The sequence below is a fragment of the Rhinopithecus roxellana genome, chromosome 7 (genome assembly GCF_007565055.1).
Source record: "Rhinopithecus roxellana isolate Shanxi Qingling chromosome 7, ASM756505v1, whole genome shotgun sequence".
Lineage (NCBI taxonomy): Eukaryota > Metazoa > Chordata > Mammalia > Primates > Cercopithecidae > Rhinopithecus > Rhinopithecus roxellana.
The window spans coordinates 49,530,243-49,555,492 of record NC_044555.1 but is presented as its reverse complement, the minus strand read 5'-3'; the positions used below and the strand labels follow the sequence as shown (position 1 = coordinate 49,555,492).

The window sequence follows — 25,250 nt, the reverse complement described above, 5'->3', positions numbered from 1 at the left end:
GCAATACTAGTTTCATAAAATGAGTTGGGAAATGTTGCCTCCTTTTCTGTTTTTTGAAGAGTTTGTGAAGAAATGGTATTAGTCCTTTTTTAAATGTTTGTTATAATTCAGTGGTGAGAACATTTGGGCCTTTTCTTTATGGGTAGCTTTTTTTATTTCTGATTTAATCTCATCAATTGTTACAGATCTATTCACAACTGTTTCTTCTTGAATCAGTTTTAGTAGTTTGTGTTTTGGAATTTGTTCATTTCATGTAAGTTATTTAATTTTTTGGCATACAGTTGTTCATAGTATTCCTTTATAATCCCTTTATTTCAGTAAGTTTGGTAGTAATGTCCTCTTTTTCATTTCTAAGTCTAGTAACTTGAGTCTTGTTTCTTTTTTTTCTTGGTCAGTCTAGCCTAAAGTTTGTTCATCTTTTCTTCCCCCGCAGGTAAGTTGTTACACAATCCCTAGCAGATTCCAACTTGAATGGCCAAGTTCCTGCTTGATCATCTTTTTAAAGAATTAGTTTTTGGCCAGGTGCCTGTGGCTCATGCCCATAATCTCAGCACTTTGGGAGGCCAAGGTGGGCAGACCACGTGAACCCAGGAGTTAGAGACCAGCCTGGGCAACATGACGAAACCCCATCTCCACAAAAAATTAGCCGGGTGTGGTGGTGCGCACCTGTAGTCCCAACTACCTGGGAGGCTTAGAGGGGAGGATCACCTGAAGCCGGGAGGTTGAGGCTAAAGTGAACCATGATAGCACCTCTGCACTCTAGTATGGACAATGGAGTGAGACCCTATCTCCAAAAAAAAAAAAAAAAAAAAAAAAAAAAAAGGAAGGAAAAGAAAAAGAACTAGTCTTTGGTTTTATTGATTTTTTTTTCCCCTATTGTTTTTCTATTTCCTATTTCATCTGTTTCATGAATTTCTGCCATAATCTTTATTGTTTCCTTCTCCTTGATTTTGGTTTAGTTTGCTGTTATTTTCCCAGTATTTTATGGTGAAATGAAATATACTTTATTGGTAGTATGTTTTTTATTTTCAGTGTAATAGTTTAAATTTTCTTCTACTGGGAAATGTCTTGTAATATTTATAAATTACAACTGGAAATGTTTTTATACCAAAGTAATCTTTATAGAGATTTCATGCTTTATAAGGAGGGGTTAGTCTGCAAAAGGAGAGTGATTCTAGTGAAAGAACTCTTCTAGGAATATTTTAATGTGAGTAGTGTGTTAACAATACTGCCAGACTTCATAGTGTGAGAATGGGTTTATGGAGTTATAAGTATTGATGTTCTATTTGATAATGCATCAAAGAGATAAATAACGTTCTTTATTTCTTCTTTTTTAGATAAAATCAGTGGTTCTGGAAGTAACTCTGATATGATGGAAAACAGCAAGGAAGAGGTAAGGATAATTATTTAGAGATATTTGTTAGTTACTATTAACCGACTAGAGCATATGTCGTTAGATTGCTTCTAGACACATGTATCGAAGGCTACTGATACCCAGTTGTCATTATGATGCTTCAGTTTCGTTGTTTTCCAGTTTGAGAAGGTGTTCATTGTTTCTGTTATTGTTGTGGTTCACTTCAGCGGTTTACCTAAAGTCAGACAGCTGAAGACTTTCCAACAGATAGATATTTAACTGTCTTTATATTACCCCAGAGGTGTTTGAGGTGGATATTATGGGCATGAACTTCATGGTTGTGAAATCTCTCAAAACTTGGTATCTAGAGTCTGCTAAGCATTATTATTAGCAACTCATAACAAGGTCCTTTGCCTGATATACAGGTCTACAACTATGGTTTTGGGAATTTTTTTTACCTACTGTAAAAAAACTGAATCCAGTAAAATATATTGATTATACTGGCAAAATGAGGGTAAGTTTAGTATCTCAAAGCAAGTTGTAGAAGTTACTTCATGCCAGGTGTTAGCTTAGAGAATAATGAAACATATTTAGAGCCTTAAAACTCCCTACTTCTGTTGAGATCTGATTACTTCTGCTTCTTTGTTTTGTCTTTGTTGACTGGGGCCATGATCATTTTACAGCAGTGTATCCCCTGCAGCATGCGACAGCAACCATGTGAAAAACAAGAAATTTAATCTTCAGCCAAGGAAACCTGGCAGTAAATGAGAATTAGTTTTTATTTTTATTTTTTTGCATCTGTGTTCCTTATGTGGTAGATAATTAGTTTTTGGAGTTCCTTTTAGAAAAATATTCTAGGCACATAAATAGCATCTCATTATATCCCTGTATTGAAGTTGCTATAGGGAAATAGCTAATTGTAGGGGTGCTGTTTTGAGAGTTTTATTCACTTTTATATTTATGTCTCACATCTAGGGAACTAGCTCTTCAGAAAAATCCAAGTCTTCAGGATCGTCACGATCAAAGAGGTTAGTTGATGTTGAAGGGACAAAAAGTTATTTTCTTTTTCAGGTTATTTTCTGTTTCTAGAACCAAATTTTTTCTGAACTCATGTCAAGCTCTATTCTGAGTTAACTATTCTATACAAATATACATATTTAAAAATGATAAGTATAATATAATGAATCCCTTTGTATCTGTCACCTGAATTTAACAATTATTTTTCATTCCAACTTTGAATTTTAAAGGGCTTTTAAAGGATTTATTATGTATTAGTGGCCCTCGCAAAATGTAGTTTATTTCATTAGACAATATATGTCCTTGAAAAAGGAGAAAATAATTGTTGAATGCCTTATGAGGCAATGGGTTTTTTGAAATTGTCTAGGATGGGGAGTTAGTCATCATAGTTGTAAGTTACAAGGAGAAAAAAGAGTGGTAAAAAACACATTTTTCTGCTAAATTGTGAAGCCATACATAAAAACTGAAACTATTTTCTAACATAATATAATTCCCAATATACTGTGCAGTATAATTCTTATTAGAAGTTTGCCGCTTAGTCTATTGGACTTTCATTGTTTCTAAGCAGTGGGAATGTCTCTTGAAAACCAAGCTTACTTGATATTAATTTATTTCTCTAAAGTAGTGATTCTTAAAGAAGAGTGTCCTCCAAGGTCTCCCTGGTAGCTTTTTCAGAATGCGTATGCCTTGGTCTTACTCCAGACCTACTGAATCATAATCTTCAGTGATATGGTGTAGACACACATGCTTCCCTAGGTGATTCTGATGTGCTTCCTGGTTGAGACCCACTGCTCAATCTCAACATGTTATTTATGTTCTTTGGGTATTGTTCCAGTTGTCAGAAATGTTCATAATTCTATGAACTTAATTCTTTCATAGGAAACCTTCAATTGTAACAAAGTATGTAGAATCAGATGATGAAAAACCTTTGGATGACGAAACTGTAAATGAAGATGCATCTAATGAAAATTCAGAAAATGATATTACTATGCAGAGCTTGCCAAAAGGTAATGTGTGTAAATTTTTCATGAAGTTAAAGTTGAAATGAATTTTTAAACATCATTTTTATAAAATTGGAACTTGCTTACTGTTAGCTATGTACAAAAGACCAAACATGGCATTTTCCTAGTGATTTGTCTAGAAATATATTTGTATGCCAATGATAATGTGTATTATCGAAGTTAAAAATTTGGAATATTCAGTTAGTTTTGTAAAGAATGAAATCTATTTTTTTCTTTCCGTTGAGTTTTAGACAAGGGGCTTTAGTTTCCAAATTATACTTCAATGTGTAAGCAGGTTTAAAAATTTATTATATTAGGTTTTGGTTCAGTCAATGTTAATGTGCCTGCTTTATACAAAAATGTAATGACCGTTCCTGAAAACTTAAAAATCATTTACAGTCTAGTTTAGTCTTACTGCATTCTTAAATTCCCTAAGGCTAAAAGCTGAAGTTAACTATCATAGATAGATTTAGTTGTATTTCTTGCTGTTATCTTTTTAACAGCAAAACTTTGTCACATACCTCTCAACTGTTGAAGTTCTAACCATAAAACCTTGTTAATAATGGGGAAAAAAGCCAAATGAGTATCTTGGACTCTTCATAGCTCAAATCTGAGAGCAATATAATTGAATGATGAGAATGACAGGGGACTTGGTTCAAAGAGTCAAATTTTATACTTTTTTCTTTGTTAAATAATATGTTGTAGTCTCTTGGCAGATTTTTCAAATTCATTCTCATAGATCTTTTACAGCAGTGCTTATTAAACCTTGTTCCCTGTCTATGTTTTTATGACACATTTTCAAATTATGGAAAATTAAAAAATACGGTAGGTAAGAGGGATGGGACTTTCCTTGACTAGGATAAATTAGAAGTTACAAAAGGTGATAAATGAAATGAGGAAAGGAAATTAATGAAAGAAGAGAGATAGGGGCCTACCACTTACTTAGCTTTGCAAATCATTTATGACAATTTTACATAATGGTTTTGGTGGCCAAGGGCAGAAACAACTAACATGGGAGTCTAAGTCCCGTAGGTAGTGACTTACTTTGGATTTTTACATTCTCAGTGGTTGTCATTGGGAGTGTTTATGATGTAAGAAATAGGAATTCAAACTTTTGTTTTAATGGTACTGTGGAAGAAAGTCAGCATATGATGTTACTAACCTAAACTATGCCTAATTCTGTCAGACCAAAACAAAAACAGACCCATTTCATAAGGTTAAATTTGGGTGTTTATTATTGTTGTAATATTTATTGAGTATATATAAGTACCAGGCTCTTACAGAATTAACTCCTTTAATCCTCAAAACAACACTGTAAGGTAGTTATTATTTTGCTTGTAGCGATAAAGGAACAAATTCAGAACCCAAGGAACTTTTTCAGCTTTAAATTGAGAAGCTAAGATTTCAACCCAGGTCTGCTTGAATCCAAAGCCTAGTGAGTGCTCTTTTCACTCTGCTGCTTTGCTTCCAATTCTCCCTAGAAGAATCTCTAGGGAGAATTCAGGTTTTTTTTTTTGTTTGTTTGTTTTTTTTTGTTTTTTTGTTGTTGTTAATTTAAAATCTTTAGTTCTTTTCAAATGCTGGGGCTTCTCTGAGAGTATATACATGCAATGATTGCTGTGAATAACGTTTTTTGGTGGAGATTATTCAATTTTATTACAATCTATAAAATCTCAATCATCTGTGTCCTCTCCCCACACCCTTTCAGACACTCAGAAACTCATTTACCAACTAGATGTTATAACTTGTCAAAATTTGCTTGTTGAGTAACATAGAGCCATGTTTCAGAGAAAGCCCCTGGCGACTACCTGCTTTTTCTTCCTTGATTGTTGCCAATGATAGCCAATTACTAAGCCAAGCAATGTAGGTAAACATTGAGACTTAAACCCTTTTTACTGTGCCTGTCTTATTTACTCTTGAGAGAACTAATGAAAACTTAAATTTACAGCCTCTCTCCTCAATTCACATGTTTTATAGTTAAGGAAGGACATTCTTTCTAACATATTAACATAGGGATCAACAAATGATCTCATTCTACAATTTATTGTTAGGGTACTTTAGCTAAAGTATCTTAATCTGTAAAAACTCTTTAAGGACTTTACAGAGTACTGAAGCTTTGACATACCAGTTGGGAAATGCTGCAGAATAGATACAGGAGTAATAGAATGAACTTCATTTCCCCCACCAATACCCCTCCCTTGCAGTATAAAACTACCCTTAAAAATCTTTCTGAGTTTATGATTTGGATTATGAAAATAGGATGTCTTTAAAAATTTTTTCCCTCTGAACCATATATTTTATGAATTCTTTATGGAACTTAGCATAGATGTTCATATTCATAACAGCTTTTGTGATAGGCACTATAAAAATTCAGAACTGGGTTGAGGCTTTCTATTTGATTCACACATTTCTTTTTTAATCACGCCATAATACCTCCCTTTCCTGTTTTTATGAACTATATTTCAACAAATAAACTGATTGTTGACACCTGGCCCTTATACTATTTCCCTGTTTTATTTACTTTTGTGAGGTCCTTATACCAATATCTAAAGCTTGAAAGAAACAAACTATGTACCAGCAATGTTGGCTTTATCTGAACTGAAGTCTTGTACTTCACTTGCACATTTAATATGTGTAATGGTTTTTTAAATGAAATCATTCTAGGTACAGTGATTGTACAGCCAGAGCCAGTGCTGAATGAAGACAAAGATGATTTTAAAGGGCCTGAATTTAGAAGCAGAAGTAAAATGAAAACTGAAAATCTCAAAAAACGCGGAGGTAAATACAAGTGAAAATGAAACATGAATTTAAATTGCTGTTTATGACCATATTGGAAAATCTGATGTGCTTACTAAAAATACCTCCACTTTTCTGCCTTTTGTTTATTAAAAGCACTACTTAAATATAACTTCTGTTTCTCTCTGAGCTCTGAAGCAGAAAAGGTTAAACACTGTTTATCAAAACACCTTTGCCTTCAGTGGCTATTAAGTTATCTCAAGAAGCTTAGCATTTCCTTCTTCCACATGTTCTATAATATATGCCATAATACTATGTTTCCCCCCCAACCCTAAAAGAATTTTAGATTCATGCAAAATCTTGTCTGTGGCCTACAGGTAACTTTATATATAGTTAGAGTTGCATAGAGTGATGTACATCTGCATTAGTATTAGTTGGGATATTATAAATGCAAGTCCCTTGACTCTACTCCTCACAAATTAGAATTTTCTGTTGATGAGGTCAAAAATGTACTCCAGTTTGTTCTTGCGTACACTGAAGTTTCAGATCCATTAGTCTAAGAACAGCAACATGGACATAAGTAGGAAGGAGTAGGGAGCTAGAGCTGATAACCCTCCCTCTGTCTGCCGGAGGCGCCTCTCCCTTTGTCTGTCTATCCTCCCTTAAACACACCAACGGTGGGGAGTGGTGGCTCACACCTGTAATACCAGCACTTTAGGAAGCCAAGGCAGGAGGATTACTTGAGTCCTGGAGTTCGAGACCTGCTTGGTCTATATAGTGAGACCCCCCCATATCTACAAAAAATAAAAATATCAGCTGGACATAGTGGCACATGCCTGTAGTCCTAGCAACTCTGGAGGCTGAGGTGGGAGGATCACTTGAGCCCAGATGATCGAGGCTGCAGTGAGCCGTGATTGCACCACTGAACTGCAGCCTGGATGACAGAGTCAGACCCTGTCTCAAAAAAATTAACACACACCCATACACACACACACACACACTCAATATTGGCTAACCATCTATAAAAAGTTTGTATTTATTTAGAAATGTATGATAGTGGACTATGTGTCCCATTTGTTTGTGTGTGATTCTTAAATAGTGTGTATATATATTTTGGGGCAGCTTAACAGAGCCAGAATTCATAACTGTAAAAGGAATGAATCTCCAAATGATAGAACATGACACTAAATTTCTAAGTAGAAGTGTAGTGAAAGCATATCCATTTAATATTGATCAGATTATATAATTGTGAAATTATAGTGAAGCTCTTATATTGGTGAAATTTTTGTGTGGATTTTTATTTTAATGCTGTTATTATCTTGATGGAACCAGTAAAATATATCTATACTTATAAAATATTATATATATTCATTGTCAGATTAAATAATTTGTAAGGTTGTTGGCAAAAATAAAGGAAATAGTGTTTAGTCTTTTGTCCACAAAGGGGTAGTCAACTCCTTTTGAGCATAAGGAATCTTTCTGAGACTCTAGTTCATAGTAGGGAAACTGCCATTGCAGCAACAGAGCTCATTAAAGCTAAGGTAGTAGTCTTAAAATTTAAGAGAATCCTCAATTAGAAAGTGATGGTAAAGATCAGTAGTAAGAGTTTCTTTCCTCTGATCATAGGTTCTCTAGAGAAGACAAATAACTAAGTGTTCTGCATTGTGTACACTTAGTGTACAGAGTGTCTAAGTGGTGTTTTTTTGGGAAGGGACCCTGGAGCAGTCAATGTCTGAAATGTGGATAAGGGCTGAAAGAATAAAAGAACCACTGTTGTTGATGAGGGTATTCCTAGTGCCACTTTGGTGTGCTGCTGGCATTTGGTCTCAGCTGATAAGTTTCAGGAACATTTTATTGAATGTTCTGTGTAGGAATGTTTTGGTATCACGCTTAAGGGAATACATACATTTATAGCTATCAGTAGCACTTAAATCTTTCACGTCTATTTTCATCTTAATGATTTGTTACATTTTTAAGCTGTCAGAAATCACACAGGAAATTTAACACTAGGTTTACTTTATATACACATATATAGATAAATTGGTGATCTGAAATACTGAATTGGTGTAGATAATATTTAAACTTTTTAAGAAAACTAGTTCCAAAATTGAAGCCTAACTTAGGAAACTGTCAAGAATGTAAACTTTATATACAAAGTCTTATATTGATTTGGAGTAATATTATAACACAAAGATATGGCTAAAGTTAACATTTCAGGAGCGGATTTTTTTGTAAAAAATTTCAGTATCATACCCTATTTTGACATTCTCTTCCCAGTTTTAATTGTTAGAAAGTATATTTTACACCTAACTTTTTTACATGACACAATAATTTTGTTCTCTCTTTAAAACCATTAAAATGTACTGAGCTCAGAAATGAAAATGCCTCTTTTTCATTTATACCCTGTGTTACAATTTTAAATATATTTCATAACTAAAAATAAAAAAATTTAAACATATGTACAGCAACAAGTACATAAAGTAACATTTCAACATTTTACCATATTTGCTTCAGATCTCACTTAAGTAAAATATTGGTTCAGTCCTACTCTCATCCATTTCCCCTTCTTCCCACCCCACAGGTAATGATTATCTTGAAGTTTTATGCATGTGCATGTGTGTGCATGTTTTTCTATGTTTTTTATATGTGTATTCATAAAACATTTTTCATTTAAAAATATAACAAAATAATATGCTGTATATATCATTTGGGAACGTTTTTCATTTAACATTGTTTTTGAATTGTATTCATGTCAGTAAATGTACATCTAGTTTGCTTATTTTTCACTGCTCTATAGAATTATGTGGTATCAATAAGTCACTATTCATTTCCCGCATAGGAAGTTATTCCCAATTTTTCATTTTCTAATTTTCTAATTAGTGCTGTGGTGAATATCCTTATATTTGATTCCTTGTGCACATGTGGGAGAAAATCTCCAAAGAATTACCTAGTTTTGTTTAATTCTTGAGTGATATATGCACCAAAGCACATAGAAGATGCTTAGTAAGTATTACTTAACATTGGATGAGCATTCAGATTCTACATTTTATTTATCTTGTTAGTTTATCTGAATGGAATAATTATTTGAAATGAAAAAGTATGCTGTGGTGTATTTGTTTCTGTTAAAACAAATACAGAATATATGAATACCCAAGATCAAACTGGTATTTGTAAATAATGTGATTATAATAAATTAGGCTTGTAATACTTGCTTTTAGGTAGGATGAGGTGGGAGGATTGCTTGAGCTCAGGCATTTGAGGCTGCAGTGACTTGTGATTGTGCCATTGTACTCCAGTCTGGGTGATGGACTGAGACCCCATCTTTAAAATTAAATAAATAAATAAATAAAAATTTTAGCAACATAAATAGTGAACCTTCAAGTTTACTTTTATCTTCTAAAACAGTACGATGGTGTTCTTAAACTTTAAAACTTTTAGCTTCTGGCTAGGTGTAGTGACTCACACCTGTAATCCCAGCACTTTGGGAGGCTGAGGCCAGAAGATTGCTTGAGCCCAGGAGTTGGAGACCAGCCTGGGCAACACAGTGAGACCCAGTCTGTACAAAGAATTAGCTGGGTGTGGTGGTGTGTGCCTGTAGTCCCAGCTACTCAGGAGGCTGAGGTAGGAGGATTGATTGAGCCTGGGAGGTAGAGGCTGCAGTGAGCTGAATTTGCACCATTGCATTCCAGCCTAGGTGACAGAGTGAGCTCTAGCTCTTAAATTTTTTAAAAAGTTTTTACAAATAAAAATATTCATGATAATATTTGGGTCCATGGTGCTTTGGACCTTAAACCTAATAGAAACCCAAAAGAGAAAATTAAAAGGATGAGAAATATATGTGATGTTTTGTTTTTTATTTAAGTATGGTGCCAATTTGTTTTTTAGTTGTCTCCTTTTTATTTGTGAATGTAAGCATTTTGAGTGGCTTCTTCTGAAGTATAATCTACCATCTTATTTTGATCAAGGTCTTGGTTGCACATCAGGATCATCTTTGAAACTTTAAGAAAATGTCTGAGAGGTTTTAATTCAGTGGTTTAGGGGTGGGAATGGCTGATTTTAAAAAGATTCTTCAGATGACTCTAATGTTTAGCTCAGGGTGTGAAACACTGCCTTACCAGAACTAGGGACAAGTAGGAGGCTGGAGAGGTTTCTGTAGGTTTTCTTCAGTCTGTTTTTCAGGGGACAGTACAGAATGGGACTCTGCCTTTTACCCCTAGTCATTCTGATGTTTTGCTGCCAAAATAGGTATACTTGCAATATCTTGTTTGTCTTTATTTGAAAATAGTGGACAGTGTTGGTATGGAGTGGATAGTGGAGTACAGATAGAAAAAAGGCAGGTTAATGACAATTATGGATAATGTTGAAGTAAATATTGGGAAGGAAATTGGTAATATCATAAAATTACCAAGTTTTTACATACCATATTGATAGGATCTGTGCAGACAATTCCACTTTGAGAATAAAAACCTTTATGGCATACTTAAGTATAGGATTGCAAAAGAATCTGTTCCATATATGTTACTTCCCCATTCTGTGAGGACTGATACTGAATTTATTTGCAAAGCAATAATAAAATAAAAAAGAGCTCTTGGCCCCTAGTTTTAGAAATTTTTGTGGGTTCTCTTAATGTTATTTCGAGTTGTAAAAAATGGCATTTGCATCTGTAAAAGGAAACAATTAGGATTTGTAACTTGGAATTTGCCAAGGTTGTCATGTGCTTAGTAAGTCGATAAAATATTAACCTTTTTTACTTGTATCCAAGATGCCATTTTTTCTAAGGATTATGAGGTATTTCATTTCTAATACAAAAGTTACAAAATGCTGACTAAAGTAAATATCTTTTTCTTTGTGTAAATGTGTGAATAATAGTCACTCCTTTCTCCTAGAAGATGGGCTTCATGGAATTGTGAGCTGCACTGCTTGTGGACAACAGGTCAATCATTTTCAAAAAGATTCCATTTATAGACACCCTTCATTGCAAGTTCTTATTTGTAAGGTACGTAATGATCTGTTGATATTTCATGCCATAAATATTTGAATGCTTACCATATACCAGGCCTTTGAGGGCACAGTCTTGAAGAAAGATGGAAATGGTATCTGCCCTTGGGAGACTTCTATTGTAGTGAGGAAGATAGACATACAAAGCCTAAGTGTCATGATAGGGGAGATACTGTGATTATGGGAGCACACAGGAAGCCTGTGTAAATATGATTTGGGTCGGATGGCTTTCTAGTGGAATGGTGATATGTGAAATATGAATAAGAATTAGCCTGGTAAGTGAGATTGGTTCATCATGTTCTGGGAAGAGGCAACATGGTATTTAGATACTGGTAGTTGAGGGAGAGCTTGGTGTGTTTGAAAATCTCAAGAGTGGATGTGTGTAAATGTTTGTGTTTTATAATCTTTCCCCTTATATATCCTACTTCCCCAAATGTAAACTATGTGGAGCAGGGTTTTGACGTAACTTGGAGATAATAGAATTAAAAATGTTTTTTATGTGTTGATTATAGTTTTAACGGTCTGTGCCACATTTTTGTTAGTAATACCTTGGAGTTAATTTTAAATATCTGTAAGTGTGGGCCCGGCACGGTGGCTCATGGTTGTAATCCTAGCACTTTGAGAGGCCGAGGATGGTGAATCACCTGAGCTTAGGAGTTCGAGACCAGCCTGGCTAACGTGGTGAAACCCCATCTCTACTAAAAATACAAAAACTTAGCCGGGCATGGCGGCAGGTTCCTGTAGTCGTAGTCCCAGCTACTCGGGAGACTGAGGCAGGAGAATCGCTTGAACCCGGGAGGTGGAGGTTGCTGTGAATCGAGATTGCGCCATTGCATTCCAGCCTGGGCAACAATAACTACCTACCTCTCAATAACTACCTACCTTCCTATAAATGTCATGGTTATGGTTTTCTTAACTGATATTCCTGCTAAGATTAATCCTATGTTAATTTGTTTCCCAATAAAAAGCTGCCTTTGAAATGCAGTGGCAGGCCATGTTTTCCTTGGAATTCTAGCTCTAGATCTTTTCTGGCTGAATTTTTGATAGATTCAGACATGCTTAAATGAACTGTACTTTGTTCTTTAGCAATTCGTATCCCTCCTTTCCTTGAATTCAGTTCAGCAGGGGCCTATCTAGGGTATGTATTAGAGAGTTTCGTTTTAAATTTTGACAGTCGAATCTAATATTGCTGGATTTGTGACATGTATTTGCCTTTCTGTTTTCTTATCTATATGATTGTCTTTTTTCAAGAACCAGTCTGTTGAGCCTAGGCCATTTCACTCATCCGTAGTTTGTATCAGTGAGCACCTTTTCCCTTTCTGCAGTCCACTGGAAAGACTTTGAAGTCAGTCAAACTTGGATTTGAATAACAGCTTTGCCTCTTACTAGTTGTATGACTTTAGATTTATTTACATATTAATGAAAGTTAGCCTTTTCTCTCGTAATATGTCCTACCTTGCATGGTAGATATTTTGATATTTAAAGATAATATAGATTAATTCTTTTGTTGTATACATAGTAGCTGTTTGTATATGGTGGCTATTAAAATTGCTAAGTACCCACATCTAATACATTTTTATGTAGAGCTTTAGTAGCTAGTTGTATGAGACCAGAAATTAGCTTTACTAAAATCTTTTATAAACTTTTTTTTTTTTGGTTTGTTTTTGAGACGGAGTCTTGCCCTGTTACCCAGGCTGGAGTGCGGTGGCACAATCTTGGCTCACGGCAGCATCCACCTTCTGGGTCAAGCGATTCTCCTGCCTCAGCCTCCCGAGTAGCTGGGATTACAGGTGCCCGCTACCACATCTGGCTAATTTTTGTATTTTTAGTAGAGACAGAGTTTTACCCTGTTGGCCAGGCTGGTCTTGAACTCCTGACCTCAAGTGATCCACCCACCTCAGCCTCCCAAAGTGCTGGGATTACAGGCCTGAGCCACCGCACCCAGCCAAAAATCTTTTATAAACTTTTAAATAAGGAATAGTGGTACTTGAGTGTATGGAAATCTATTTCAAGGCATTAATTCTTGAGACTTGAGATAGTTAGATGTCTGCACAATACAGACATTGGGTAGTGGGTAGTGGGTAGCAGTGTTTTTTTTGTTTGTTTGTTTTTGAGGCGGAGTTTTACTCTGTTGCCCAGGCTGGAGTGCAATGACGTGATCTTGGCTCACTGCAACCTCCGCCTCCGGGTTCAAGTGAGTCTCCTGCCTCAGCCTTTAGAATAGCTGAGATTGCAGGCGCTTGCCACCATGCCCGGCTAATTTTTGTATTTTTAGTAGAGACTGGGTTTCGCCATGTTGGCCAGACTGGTCTTGAACTCCTGACCTCAGGTGATCCACCCTCCTCGTCCTCCCAAAGTGCTGGGATTATAGGCATGGGCTACTGCACCCGGCTGGGGTAGTACAGTGTTTTTGCTTTGAGTCTCTGAAACATGCACACATACTCCTTTTTTTTTTTTTAATTGTTTTTATTTTTAAAATTTTTGTGGGTTCATGGTAGGTGTATATATTTATGGTGTACATGAGATGTTTTAATACAGGCATGCAATGTAAAATAAGTACATCATGGAAAATGGGGTATCTGTCCCCTCAAGCATTTATCCTTTGAGTTACAAGCAATCTAATTACATTCTTTAAGTTATTTAAAAATGTACAATTAAGTTGCTATTGACTGTAGTCACCCTATTGTGCTATTAAATAGTAGGTCTTATTCTTTGTATTTTTTTGTACCCATTAACCATCCCCACCTCCTCCCTATTCCCTCACTACCTTTCCCAGCTTCTTGTAACCATCCTTCATGACATCCTTCATTAGCTCATCCATGAGTTCAATTGTTTTGAGTTTTAGATCCCACTTATAAAGTGACAACATGCAATGTTTGTCGTTCTGTGCCTGGCTTATTTCACTTAATATAATGATCTCCAGTTCCATCCATATTGATGCAAATGATGGGATCTCATTCTTTCTTATGACTGAATAGTACTCCATTGTGTATATGTATCACATTTTATTTATTTATTTATTTATCTGTTGATGGGCACTTAGGTTGCTTCCAGATCTTTGCTGTTGTAAACAGTGGCCCAACAATCATAGGAGTGCTAGTATCTCTTTGATAAACTCATTTCCTTTCTTTTGTGTATATACCCAGCAGGTGGATTGCTGGATCATACGGTATCTCAATTTTTAGTTTTTTTGAGGAAACTCCAAACTGTTTTCTATAGTGATTGTATTCATTTACATTCCTACCAACAGTACACAAGTGTTGCCTTTTCTCCACATCCTTGCCAGCATTTGTTATTGCCTGTCTTTTGGATATAAGCCATTTAAACTGGGGTGAGATGATATCTTACTATAGTTTTGATTAACATTTCTCTGATAATCAGTGATGGTGAGCAGCTTTTCATATGTCTATTTGTCATTTGTATGTATTCTTTGGAGAAATGTCCAGTCTAATCTTTTGCCCATTTTTTGATTGGATTATTTGATTTTTTTCGTATAGAGTTGTTGGAGCTCTTTATATATTGTGATTATTAATCCATTGTCAGATGGGCACTTTGCAAAATGTTCTCCCATTCTGTGGGTTGTCTTTTCGTTTTGTTGATTGTATCCTTGCTGTGCAGAAGCTTTTTAACTTGATGTGATCTCATTTGCCAATTTTCGCTTTGGTTGCCTGAACTTGTGTGATATTGCTCAATAAATCTTTGCCCATACCAGTGTCCTGGAGATTTTCCCCAGTGTTTTTAATTACTTAAAAAAGTAAAGTTTTTGTCCTTTATGAATGTTATCAATTTTGAATTAAATTTCCCCTTCCTCTTTTCTTTTAATAGAATTGCTTTAAGTATTACATGAGTGATGATATTAGCCGTGACTCAGATGGAATGGATGAACAATGTAGGTAGGTAATATAGATGAGTTAACATTCAGTGTTTCCTACTTTTGGGAGGAATTGTTACATAATCTTTTATGAGGTTTGTCTTTCATAGTATCATCATTGATGTCTTTAATGAAAGGTTGTTATTTTCCATCAAACCCTAGGTTTATGTCTACTTGAAGTTTCTAGTAAATAATAAGCAGATGACATAAATTACTACTAAAATTACTGGCAGTAAAATTTAAATTGCATTATAACAAAGAGATTAAAATGAGTTTCGTTGGGAATAGTGTTTATTTTTATTTTTTTACCTATCTTGTCAGTTTCCTGAAAGAAGGGAATAATGTTTTAATCTTTAAAACATTTCAGATGGTGTGCGGAAGGTGGAAACTTGATTTGTTGTGACTTTTGCCATAATGCTTTCTGCAAGAAATGCATTCTACGCAACCTTGGTCGAAAGGAGTTGTCCACAATAATGGATGAAAACAACCAATGGTATTGCTACATTTGTCACCCAGAGCCTTTGTTGGACTTGGTCACTGCATGTAACAGCGTATTTGAGAATTTGGAACAGTTGTTGCAGCAAAATAAGAAGAAGATAAAAGTTGACAGTGAAAAGAGTAATAAAGTATATGAACATACATCCAGATTTTCTCCAAAGAAGGCTAGTTCAAATTGTAATGGAGAAGAAAAGAAATTAGATGATTCCTGTTCTGGCTCTGTAACCTACTCTTATTCCGCACTAATTGTGCCCAAAGAGATGATTAAGAAGGCAAAAAAACTGATCGAGACCACAGCCAACATGAACTCCAGTTATGTTAAATTTTTAAAGCAGGCAACAGATAATTCAGAAATCAGTTCTGCTACAAAATTACGTCAGCTTAAGGCTTTTAAGTCTGTGTTGGCTGATATTAAGAAGGCTCATCTTGCATTGGAAGAAGACTTAAATTCAGAGTTTCGAGTGTTGGATGCTGTAAATAAAGAGAAAAATACCAAAGAGCATAAAGTCATAGATGCTAAGTTTGAAACAAAAGCACGAAAAGGAGAAAAACCTTGTGCTTTGGAAAGGAAGGATATTTCAAAGTCAGAAGCTAAACTTTCAAGAAAACAGGTAGATAGTGAGCACATGGATCAAAATGTTCCAACAGAGGAACAAAGAGCAAATAAAAGTACTGGTGGTGAACATAAGAAATCTGATAGAAAAGAAGAACCTCAGTATGAACCTGCCAACACTTCGGAAGACTTAGACATGGATATTGTATCTGTTCCTTCCTCAGTTCCAGAAGACATTTTTGAGAATCTTGAGACTGCTATGGAAGTTCAGAGTTCAGTTGATCATCAAGGGGATGGCAGCAGTGGAACTGAACAAGAACTGGAGAGTGCATCTGTAAAATTAAATATTTCTTCAAAAGACAACGGAGGAGGTATTAAATCAAAAACTACAGCTAAAGTAACAAAAGAATTATATGTTAAACTCACCCCTGTTTCCCTTTCTAATTCCCCAATTAAAGGTGCTGATTGTCAGGAAGTTCCACAAGATAAAGATGGCTATAAAAGTTGTGGTCTGAACCCCAAGTTAGAGAAATGTGGACTTGGACAGGAAAACAGTGATAATGAGCATTTGGTTGAAAATGAAGTTTCATTACTTTTAGAGGAATCTGATCTTCGAAGATCCCCACGTGTCAAGACTACACCCTTGAGGCGACAGACAGAAACCAACCCTGTAACATCTAATTCAGATGAAGAATGTAATGAAACAGTTAAGGAGAAACAAAAACTACCCGTTCCAGTGAGAAAAAAGGATAAGCGAAATTCTTCTGACAGTGCTATAGATAATCCTAAACCTAATAAATTGGCAAAATCTAAGCAATCAGAGACTGTGGATCAAAATTCAGATTCTGATGAAATGCTAGCAATCCTCAAAGAGGTAAGCAGGATGAGTCACAGTTCTTCTTCAGATACTGATGTTAATGAAATTCATACAAACCATAAGACTTTGTATGATTTAAAGACTCAGGTTGGGAAAGATGATAAAGGAAAAAGGAAACGAAAAAGTTCTACATCTGGCTCAGATTTTGATACTAAAAAAGGCAAATCAGCTAAGAGCGCTATAACTTCTAAAAAGAAACGACAAACCCAGTCTGAGTCTTCTAATTATGACTCAGAATTAGAAAAAGAGATAAAGAGCATGAGTAAAATCGGTGCTGCCAGAACCACCAAAAAAAGAATTCCAAATACAAAAGATTTTGACTCTTCCGAAGATGAAAAACACAGCAAAAAAGGAATGGATAATCAAGGGCACAAAGGTTTGAAGACCTCGCAAGAAGGATCATCTGATGATGCTGAAAGGAAACAAGACAGAGAGAATTTCTCTTCAGCAGAAGGCACAGTTGATAAAGACACGACCATCATGGAATTAAGAGATCGACTTCCTAAGAAGCAGCAAGCAAGTGCTTCCTCTGATGGTGTCGATAAGCTTTCTGGCAAAGAGGAGAGTTTTACTTCTTTGGAAGTCAGAAAAGTTGCTGAAACTAAAGAAAAGAGCAAGCATCTCAAAACCAAAACATGTAAAAAAGTACAGGATGGTTTATCTGATATTGCCGAGAAATTCCTAAAGAAAGACCAGAGTGATGAAACTTCTGAAGATGATAAAAAGCAGAGCAAAAAGGGAGCTGAAGAAAAAAAGGAAATTTCAGACTTTAAGAAAAAAGTAATTAAAATGGAACAACAGTATGAATCTTCATCTGATGGCACTGAGAAGTTACCTGAGCGAGAAGAAATTTGTCATTTTCCTAAGGGCATAAAACAAAATAAGAATGAAACAACTGATGGAGAAAAGAAAAGTAAAAAAATAAGAGATAAAACTTCTAAAAAGAAGGATGAATTATCTGATTGTGCTGAGAAATCAACAGGGAAAGGAGATAGTTGTGACTCTTCAGAGGATAAAAAGAGTAAGAATGGAGCATATGGTAGAGAGAAGAAAAGGTGCAAGTTGCTTGGAAAGAGTTCAAGGAAGAGACAAGATTGTTCATCATCTGATACTGAGAAATATTCCATGAAAGAAGATGGTTGTAACTCTTCTGATAAGAGATTGAAAAGAATAGAATTGAGGGAAAGAAGAAATTTAAGTTCAAAGAGAAATACTAAGGAAATACAAAGTGGCTCATCATCATCTGATGCTGAGGAAAGTTCTGAAGATAATAAAAAGAAGAAGCAAAGAACTTCATCTAAAAAGAAGGCAGTCATTGTCAAGGAGAAAAAGAGAAACTCCCTGAGAACAAGCACTAAAAGGAAGCAAGCCGACATTACATCCTCATCTTCTGATGTAGAAGATGATGATCAGAATTCTATAGGCGAGGGAAGCAGTGATGAACAGAAAATTAAGCCCGTGACTGAAAATTTAGTGCTGTCTTCACATACTGGATTTTGCCAATCTTCAGGTATGCAAAAATAAATAAAAAATTCATAATTTGTACTTTCCCCCTCTTGAATTACTACATTGTTTAATTTTCCCTGAAGCTAATCAAATTTAGGGTTGCTACTTAGGAGAATACCACTTAAAATTGTTTAGGAGTTTATTAAAAAAAAATTTCCCCATTTATTTTTATACTGCCATTGGAAGATATTTTGAACATTGCTAGTATTCAGTATCAGGGATCCCAAATTTGTTGAGTAAATGACAAAATTTCTTTATCAATATTTAGTGCTTTTCTCTAGAGTAATGAGCAGTAGTTTATGAAGGAAAAGCGATTGGTACCAGTGGTTCAGTAGCTATTTATTTATATAATGGAAGTGAGTCCTTGGTACTGTTATGACATGGTGTGTCAAAATTTTAACTGCCATGCATATGGCTTTTTAGGTTTGAACAGATAACTTTGTGTCTCATGAAATCCCCTTTAAATATTTTTAATTTACCTAATTAAAACCCTTTGTTGATGCTTATTAACTAGTTTCTAATGACATGAACAGACGTTTTTCTTTTAAAAACACTGTCAAAATAAAGGAAGGAAGAAAATCCAAACATTAGCTGGATTAGCCTACCCTGATGAGGTAGAGTACTAGGAACATTAAAGTTTGGGTCAGCTGGTAAATGAAAATATTCTTAGGAATTAATTAAAATTAATCTTTAAAAATTTATGAAAAATAATTTTAAAAAGAAGTTTTTATTATTAAAGTTATTTTAAAAATCAGTTGTATAATAAATGTGTATTGGTTGTTTGTCTTTTTTTTTAGTCAGTAAGACCTGTCAGTTAACTATGGATACTCAGAATTTATTTAAAAATTTTTATGAAGTGGGTTTTACATAAAATTGTATTTCCAACATAGGTAGAATTAAAAAATTTTTCCTTTCAGTTCTTATGTTACAGTTTTCAATTTATCCCAATTGGATTTTAATGGAATTAATTTGAATCTTGGCTATTTTTTAAATTTAAATTTTTAATTTTGTAGAGATGAAGTCTTGCTATGTTACCCAGGCTGGTCTTGAACTCCTGGCATCAAGCAGTCCTTCCACCTTGGCCTTCCAAAGTGTGGAATTACAGGCATGAGCTACTGTGCCCAGCAAAATCTTGTTTTTTTTAATAAAGCTTTTCATTTCTTTTATGGAGTACTTATGACCTGACTTGAAAACCACATGTGATATGTATGGTGTGTGCTTCAGTTGAATGCTCTGCTATATCAGATGACTAGATGGAACTCTGTTTGTGTGGCTATTGTAACTTCAAGTTCACAGTTTCTTCCCTGAAATTCTTGGGGTCTATTGTGTTTCAGAATTTACAACTTTTTGTTTTTTAGAAAAATAATAGAGAGCAGTTACTATATATTTTATAAAAGCCCCAGTGGGGCCTGATGCAACACCAGATAATCAAACACAGTATTTCTGCAGCAAAACATTTGAAGATTCTTATGTAAAGGAATAAGCAGTTTAGAACAGGTTTTGCTGCCAGATTGTCTTTGGTACCCTCTTACAGAAACTTTCCGTTTTGAGAGTGTTTTAGATTTCAAAATTATGTATAAGGGATTATGGACTTACATTAAAAATACAGAATCTAATAGTTACTTTGATGTCAAATCAATGTTTTAGTTGTTAGGTTAGCTGTGAAAATCCTTATTAAGGATTAGAGTTTAAGAATAATAAATGGTGTTTAAAAATTTAGTTAAAAATCTATTAAAAATTATATGTCGTTGAACTAATTTTATTTCTGGTTTTATTTATTTGGATCTTCTCTCTTTTTTTCTTAGTATGGCTAATTTTAAACTTTGGAAAATTGGTTTCTGTGATTAAATAGTTTCACTGGTGAAATCAATATGTTTGATTTCAAGTATTTTATTACTTTTCTATCTCAAGATCTCACTTGATTTATTGATATCTATGAAAGTATTATACACCTCTCATGTTGAGAATTATTAATTTTTAGTGTAATAATTAATATGCATTCATTAGGCCTTAAGAAGGGATGGTGATATATGGCAAATACTCAATTGATGCATCTCCTGATAATTACTTATCTCAGCACTGATCTAGATCACTGTGTTCCATTTTGATTTATTTAACTTTGATCTGAAGGAGAAATAGGCTGATGGGGAGGTAAACTTTTCCTCAGGTGTGTATCAAGAGAAACTTTGAGAATCTGTTACTTCAGCAAATGCCAATCCTTCAACTCCTTGGTGAAATATGCCTTGTTGAGATTTTCTTTACCCTGGATATTTTTGGGGGCTAAGCTGATTATTTGGGATGAAATAAGAAAGAAGATAAATTTGTTAGGGAATTTAACCTGTCAAAAATGGGGCCTTGTCAATAGAAACAAGTAGAATAGAGTATGAGTGCCTTGAAAATAAGCACTGTGTAAAAAGTTCTGTTTTTAAAGATAAGTTTGTGTGTGAGCCAATGTTATGATATTCCTTCAGAATTTACTTACATGCTTATATAAGCATGCTGAATTTATGTACTCCTCTGTCTAACTTAATTTTAGGTCACAGTTTTAGAAGCTTCAAACAAAAACCCTGCCCCCTATTGTGTTTAGAGGATTCCAGTTTATTTGCAGTATTTGGATATCATATTACAGCTACAGTATTTTCCTAGAAATTGGGGCTTGGTAATGGCATGAATAACCAAGATGAAGAACATGGTCCTAGGGGATTGCAGTTTAATGCAAGACAGATATAGAGAAATCATTAAAAAAGGTAATAGAAGAAAGATATAAAACTAGATTGGGGCCTGTAATCCCAGCACTTTGGGAGGCCAAGGTGGGCGGATCATCTGAGGTCAGTAGTTCAAAACCAGTCTGGCCAACATGGTGAAACCCCATCTCTACCAAAAATACAAAAAAATTAGCCGCCTGTGGTGGCACACACCTGTAATCCTAGCTACTTGGGAGGCTGAAGCAGGAGAATCGCTTGAACCCGGGAGATGGAGATGGCAGTGAGCCGATCACGCCACTGCACTTCAGCCTGGGCAACAGAGTGAGACTCTGTCTCAAAACAAAAACAACAACAATCATAATGGGGCTACACAATAAATAGCAAGTGAGATATTTAAATATTTGGGGAAATACGTAGAAGAATAGTTGGCATTTGAACCTCAAAGGATAGGTCAAATTTTGAAAGGTGTAGTAAAGAGGGAGTGACAGTGCTAATTATATTTCATTTGAAGATTGGTCTGTTTGAATGAGATATTTATTGTGAGTTTGCTGGGATATTATGAAATCTCTTCTCTCTCTCTCTCTCTTTTTTTTTTTTTTTGAGTTGAAGTCTCACTCTGTCACCCAGGCTGGAGTTCAGTGGCACAATCTCGACTCACTACAACCCCTGCTCACTGCAACCTCCGCCTTCTGGGTTCAAGCGATTCTCATGCCTCAGGCTCCCGAGTAGCTGAGATTACAGGCACATGCCACCACACTTGCTAAGTTTTGTATTTTTAGTAGAGACGAGGTTTCTCCATATTGGCCAGGCTGGCCTCGAACTTCTGACCTCAAGTGATCCGCCCGCCTCAGCCTCCCAAAGTGCTGGCATTACAGGCTTGAGCCACCATGCCTGGCCTTATTTAGTGTATTTCTGTCCTGAGCCTGTAGGTGTCTGTTTTCTTTATAGATTTTTTTCCTCCATTTCTCTTCAACATTTTATTGTGAAAAACATTGAAGTATACATCAAAGCATCTACCATTAATATTATACTGTATTTTCTTGATAACATATCTATATATCCTTCTGTCTATCCATCGGTGTATATATTTTTTTGCCTTTTTAGCTTTTCATTTTGCATAATTATAAATCCACAAGAATTTGTAAAAAAATAAGAAATACAGGGAGGTCTCAGATACCCTTCACTTAGTTTCCCTCAAGGGTAACATCTTGTAACTGTAGTACAGTGTCAAAACCAGAAAACTGAAGATTTATTCAGATTTCACCAGTTTCACATGCACTCATTTGTGTATGTGCAAGTATAGTTCAATGCAGTTGTACCCCATGTGTATCTTTGTATAATCACCACCACAACCGAGGTATCAAACCAGTTCCATTATCACAAGGCTCCCTAATGATACTGCTGTCCTTACCTCCATTCCTGACATCTGGCAACTAGTAATCTGTTCTTCATCACTGTAATTTTGCTATTTTGAAATGGAATCATGAAGTATATAACCTTTTGAGATTGGCTTTTTTCACTTAGTATAATACCCTTAAGATCTTTGATGCATTTCAAATTAAATGGTACACATCAGCATACTTCTCCTGAAATACTTAAGCATGCATAATATTAACCTACAGTTTGATATTTCAGTTTGTTTTTCTTTTTAAGTAAAATTTATGTAGAATGAAATGCCCAAATCTTAACCTCTTTAGTTTTTTTTTTTTTTTTTTTTTTTTTGAGATAGAGTCTTGCTCTGTTGCCTAGGCTGGAGTGCAGTGGTGCAATCTCGGCTTACTGCAATCTCTGCCTCCCGGGTTCAGGTGATTCTTCTGCCTCTTTCTCCCTGGTAGCTGGGATTGCAGGTGTACACCACCATGCCTGGTTAATTTTTGTGTTTTTAGTAGAGACGGGATTTCGCAATGTTGGCCAGGCTGGTCTGGAACTCCTGACCTCAGGTGATCCACCCGCCTCGGCTTCCCAAAGTGCTGGGATTACAGGCGTGAGCCACCTCGCCCGGCCCTCTTTAGATTTTTAATCAGAAGATAGAAATGTAGCTTTTTATAAGAAAATAAGTTTTACTGTACTGAACTGTATCACTGGGTAATTCAGGTCACGAATACCATACACATTCAACTGCATTTTAAAATTACTTGCTACTACCAAAACATTAATACCGGTTTTGCTGTTTGTCGAAGTTACAGCGCCTGTTAATGTCAAAATTAAAATGGATCAGTACAAAGGTTATTGCCGCAAGAAACTTGTGCTAATATGATGACTGTTGATATAGAATTGTTACTGAGAAGGGTGGACTTTAAAAGCATTGTGCCCTGGGAAGGAACTCTGAAATATATAAGGGTCAGCTATTTATCATTTTACTGCTGGCACTTCACAAATACTCGGTTATGTTTTCTGTAAGAATGCTTTTTACTCATATTTTGGAGTCCAGAGTTTAGACTCCACTTAGTTTGCTTTAAAGTTTTTGGCTTTCAGTTTTATTTTACATGGTTTTAATTATATAGCTTATTTAAAGCTAATTTTAAGTACACTTTTTTCCCTCAAGGAGATGAAGCCTTATCTAAATCAGTGCCTGTCACAGTGGATGATGATGATGACGACAATGATCCTGAGAATAGGTATGATTCCATCTGTAAGGACTTTAAAAAGATTATAACACACCCTAGGCATGGGCACAAACAGCAGCAACGGAACAGCAAGCAGGTTGTAAAAACCAGGAGTGCCTGCCTTAGAAAGACTCGCTCACAGTCTTCCTGCAAGTTTGAAAGAAAGGCCAGAAAATGGGCTAAAACTCAGAAACCTTAAGAGAAAGTAATATTATTTACACACCTAGCATAGGGTGTGTTATAAATACAGAACTGTCAATTTTATGATTCTGTGTAAACTGCGATAATTTTTTTGGAATAATTTATTTTGACAGATTATTGATGAAAGTAAATCATATCTCAATAAATTGGTAACAACAGACATCTCTATATTTGACTATTGTTAATTGCCATCCAATATGGTGGTCCTATTTATTAAGGCCTGTTGAGAGTAAACAAAAGGAGAGATTACTCAGATATTTAAGATTAAGAAATTGCTTTCAAAATAAGTGTAAATTTACAAGGTATCTAGACTGAGTTAGAGTTTAACCAGTTTTCAAATAAAATAGAAACACACGGTATGAGAGCATTTACTTTAGTAAGACTTAATAGGTTTAAATGTCAACAGTGTAGCCTATACAGATATACTTAAGTAAGGAGTGACTGGGTAAAGAAAAAAAAGACACTATCAGTATAGTGAAGAATAAGGAAAACAACGGTATTAAAGAATATAGCTATAAGGTTTCAACATAACTTTTAAACACTTCCTGGACAATAGCATACCCCATGCTCATAATCTTCAACAAGAAGATAGTGTGGTATAGTGCATGGAATTTTGGAATAATGGGCATAAGGGTATCTGATTTCTAGCATTTTTAACAACTGTCTGTGTCATCATGGGCAAGTGACTTTACTTTTTGTCAAAAATTTACTATATTTAAGAAGAAAAAGTTGAGCGAAATTTTCTCTAATTCTTGTACCAAAAAATCCATAATAGATTTGAGATGATTTCATTAAAGAGCACTACATTAACCATTCATTTATTCCTAATAGTAAGTTCTAACATTAGGAAAACATAAAAATACACATGTAATTTTCTGTCATAATTTTGTAAGAAATTAATTGAGTTAGTAAATGCCCTGGGTTCAGCTGTTAGTCTCACTCTTTTATTTCTTGCTGATGCTGTTCGGTTTCTCTGTTGCAAAGGTCAGCATTCTGCTAATTAACAGAATAATGTTTTTATTAAGGTGAATGAACAGTTTTATTTTACACTTTTGAATAGAGCTTAATTGTGGACACAAAGATTCAGATTCTGCTTGCCTACTTTTTTAAATTTAAAAATGTATATCCATTTATTTTGTGGGATAGGTGGTAGGTTCCAGAATGGAGTAATAAGGGCATACAATTTATTCATTAGGGGTTTTGTATTATATCATCACAGCCAGATACTGAAAGCATTTAAAATTTTATTCTTTTTTAAGATACCTTACTTTTTCTTCATTTATATTTGCTACTATTTGATTTTCTATACATCATGAGGATTCAGATG

General features: G+C 35.0%; 1 protein-coding gene across 10 annotated transcripts in view; it reads left to right on the top strand.

Annotated features, from left to right (window-relative positions):
- Nucleotides 1–25,250, top strand: part of ATRX (ATRX chromatin remodeler) — a 309,323-nt gene that overhangs the window by 83,026 nt on the left and 201,047 nt on the right. For 3 of the 10 annotated variants that reach the window (XM_030933744.1, XM_030933749.1, XM_030933751.1), the window contains 8 exons: nt 1,338–1,393; nt 2,330–2,382; nt 3,251–3,378; nt 6,037–6,150; nt 10,995–11,104; nt 14,932–14,999; nt 15,345–18,415; nt 23,662–23,734. In XM_030933744.1, coding sequence (XP_030789604.1) covers nt 1,338–1,393; nt 2,330–2,382; nt 3,251–3,378; nt 6,037–6,150; nt 10,995–11,104; nt 14,932–14,999; nt 15,345–18,415; nt 23,662–23,734 — 3,673 coding nt within the window. Of the gene's footprint in view, nt 1–395; nt 434–1,337; nt 1,394–2,329; nt 2,383–3,250; nt 3,379–6,036; nt 6,151–10,994; nt 11,105–14,931; nt 15,000–15,344; nt 18,416–23,661; nt 23,735–25,250 lie in introns of all 10 variants that reach the window. The other 7 variants (XM_030933747.1, XM_030933753.1, XM_030933746.1 and 4 more) reach the window with 6 other exon arrangements.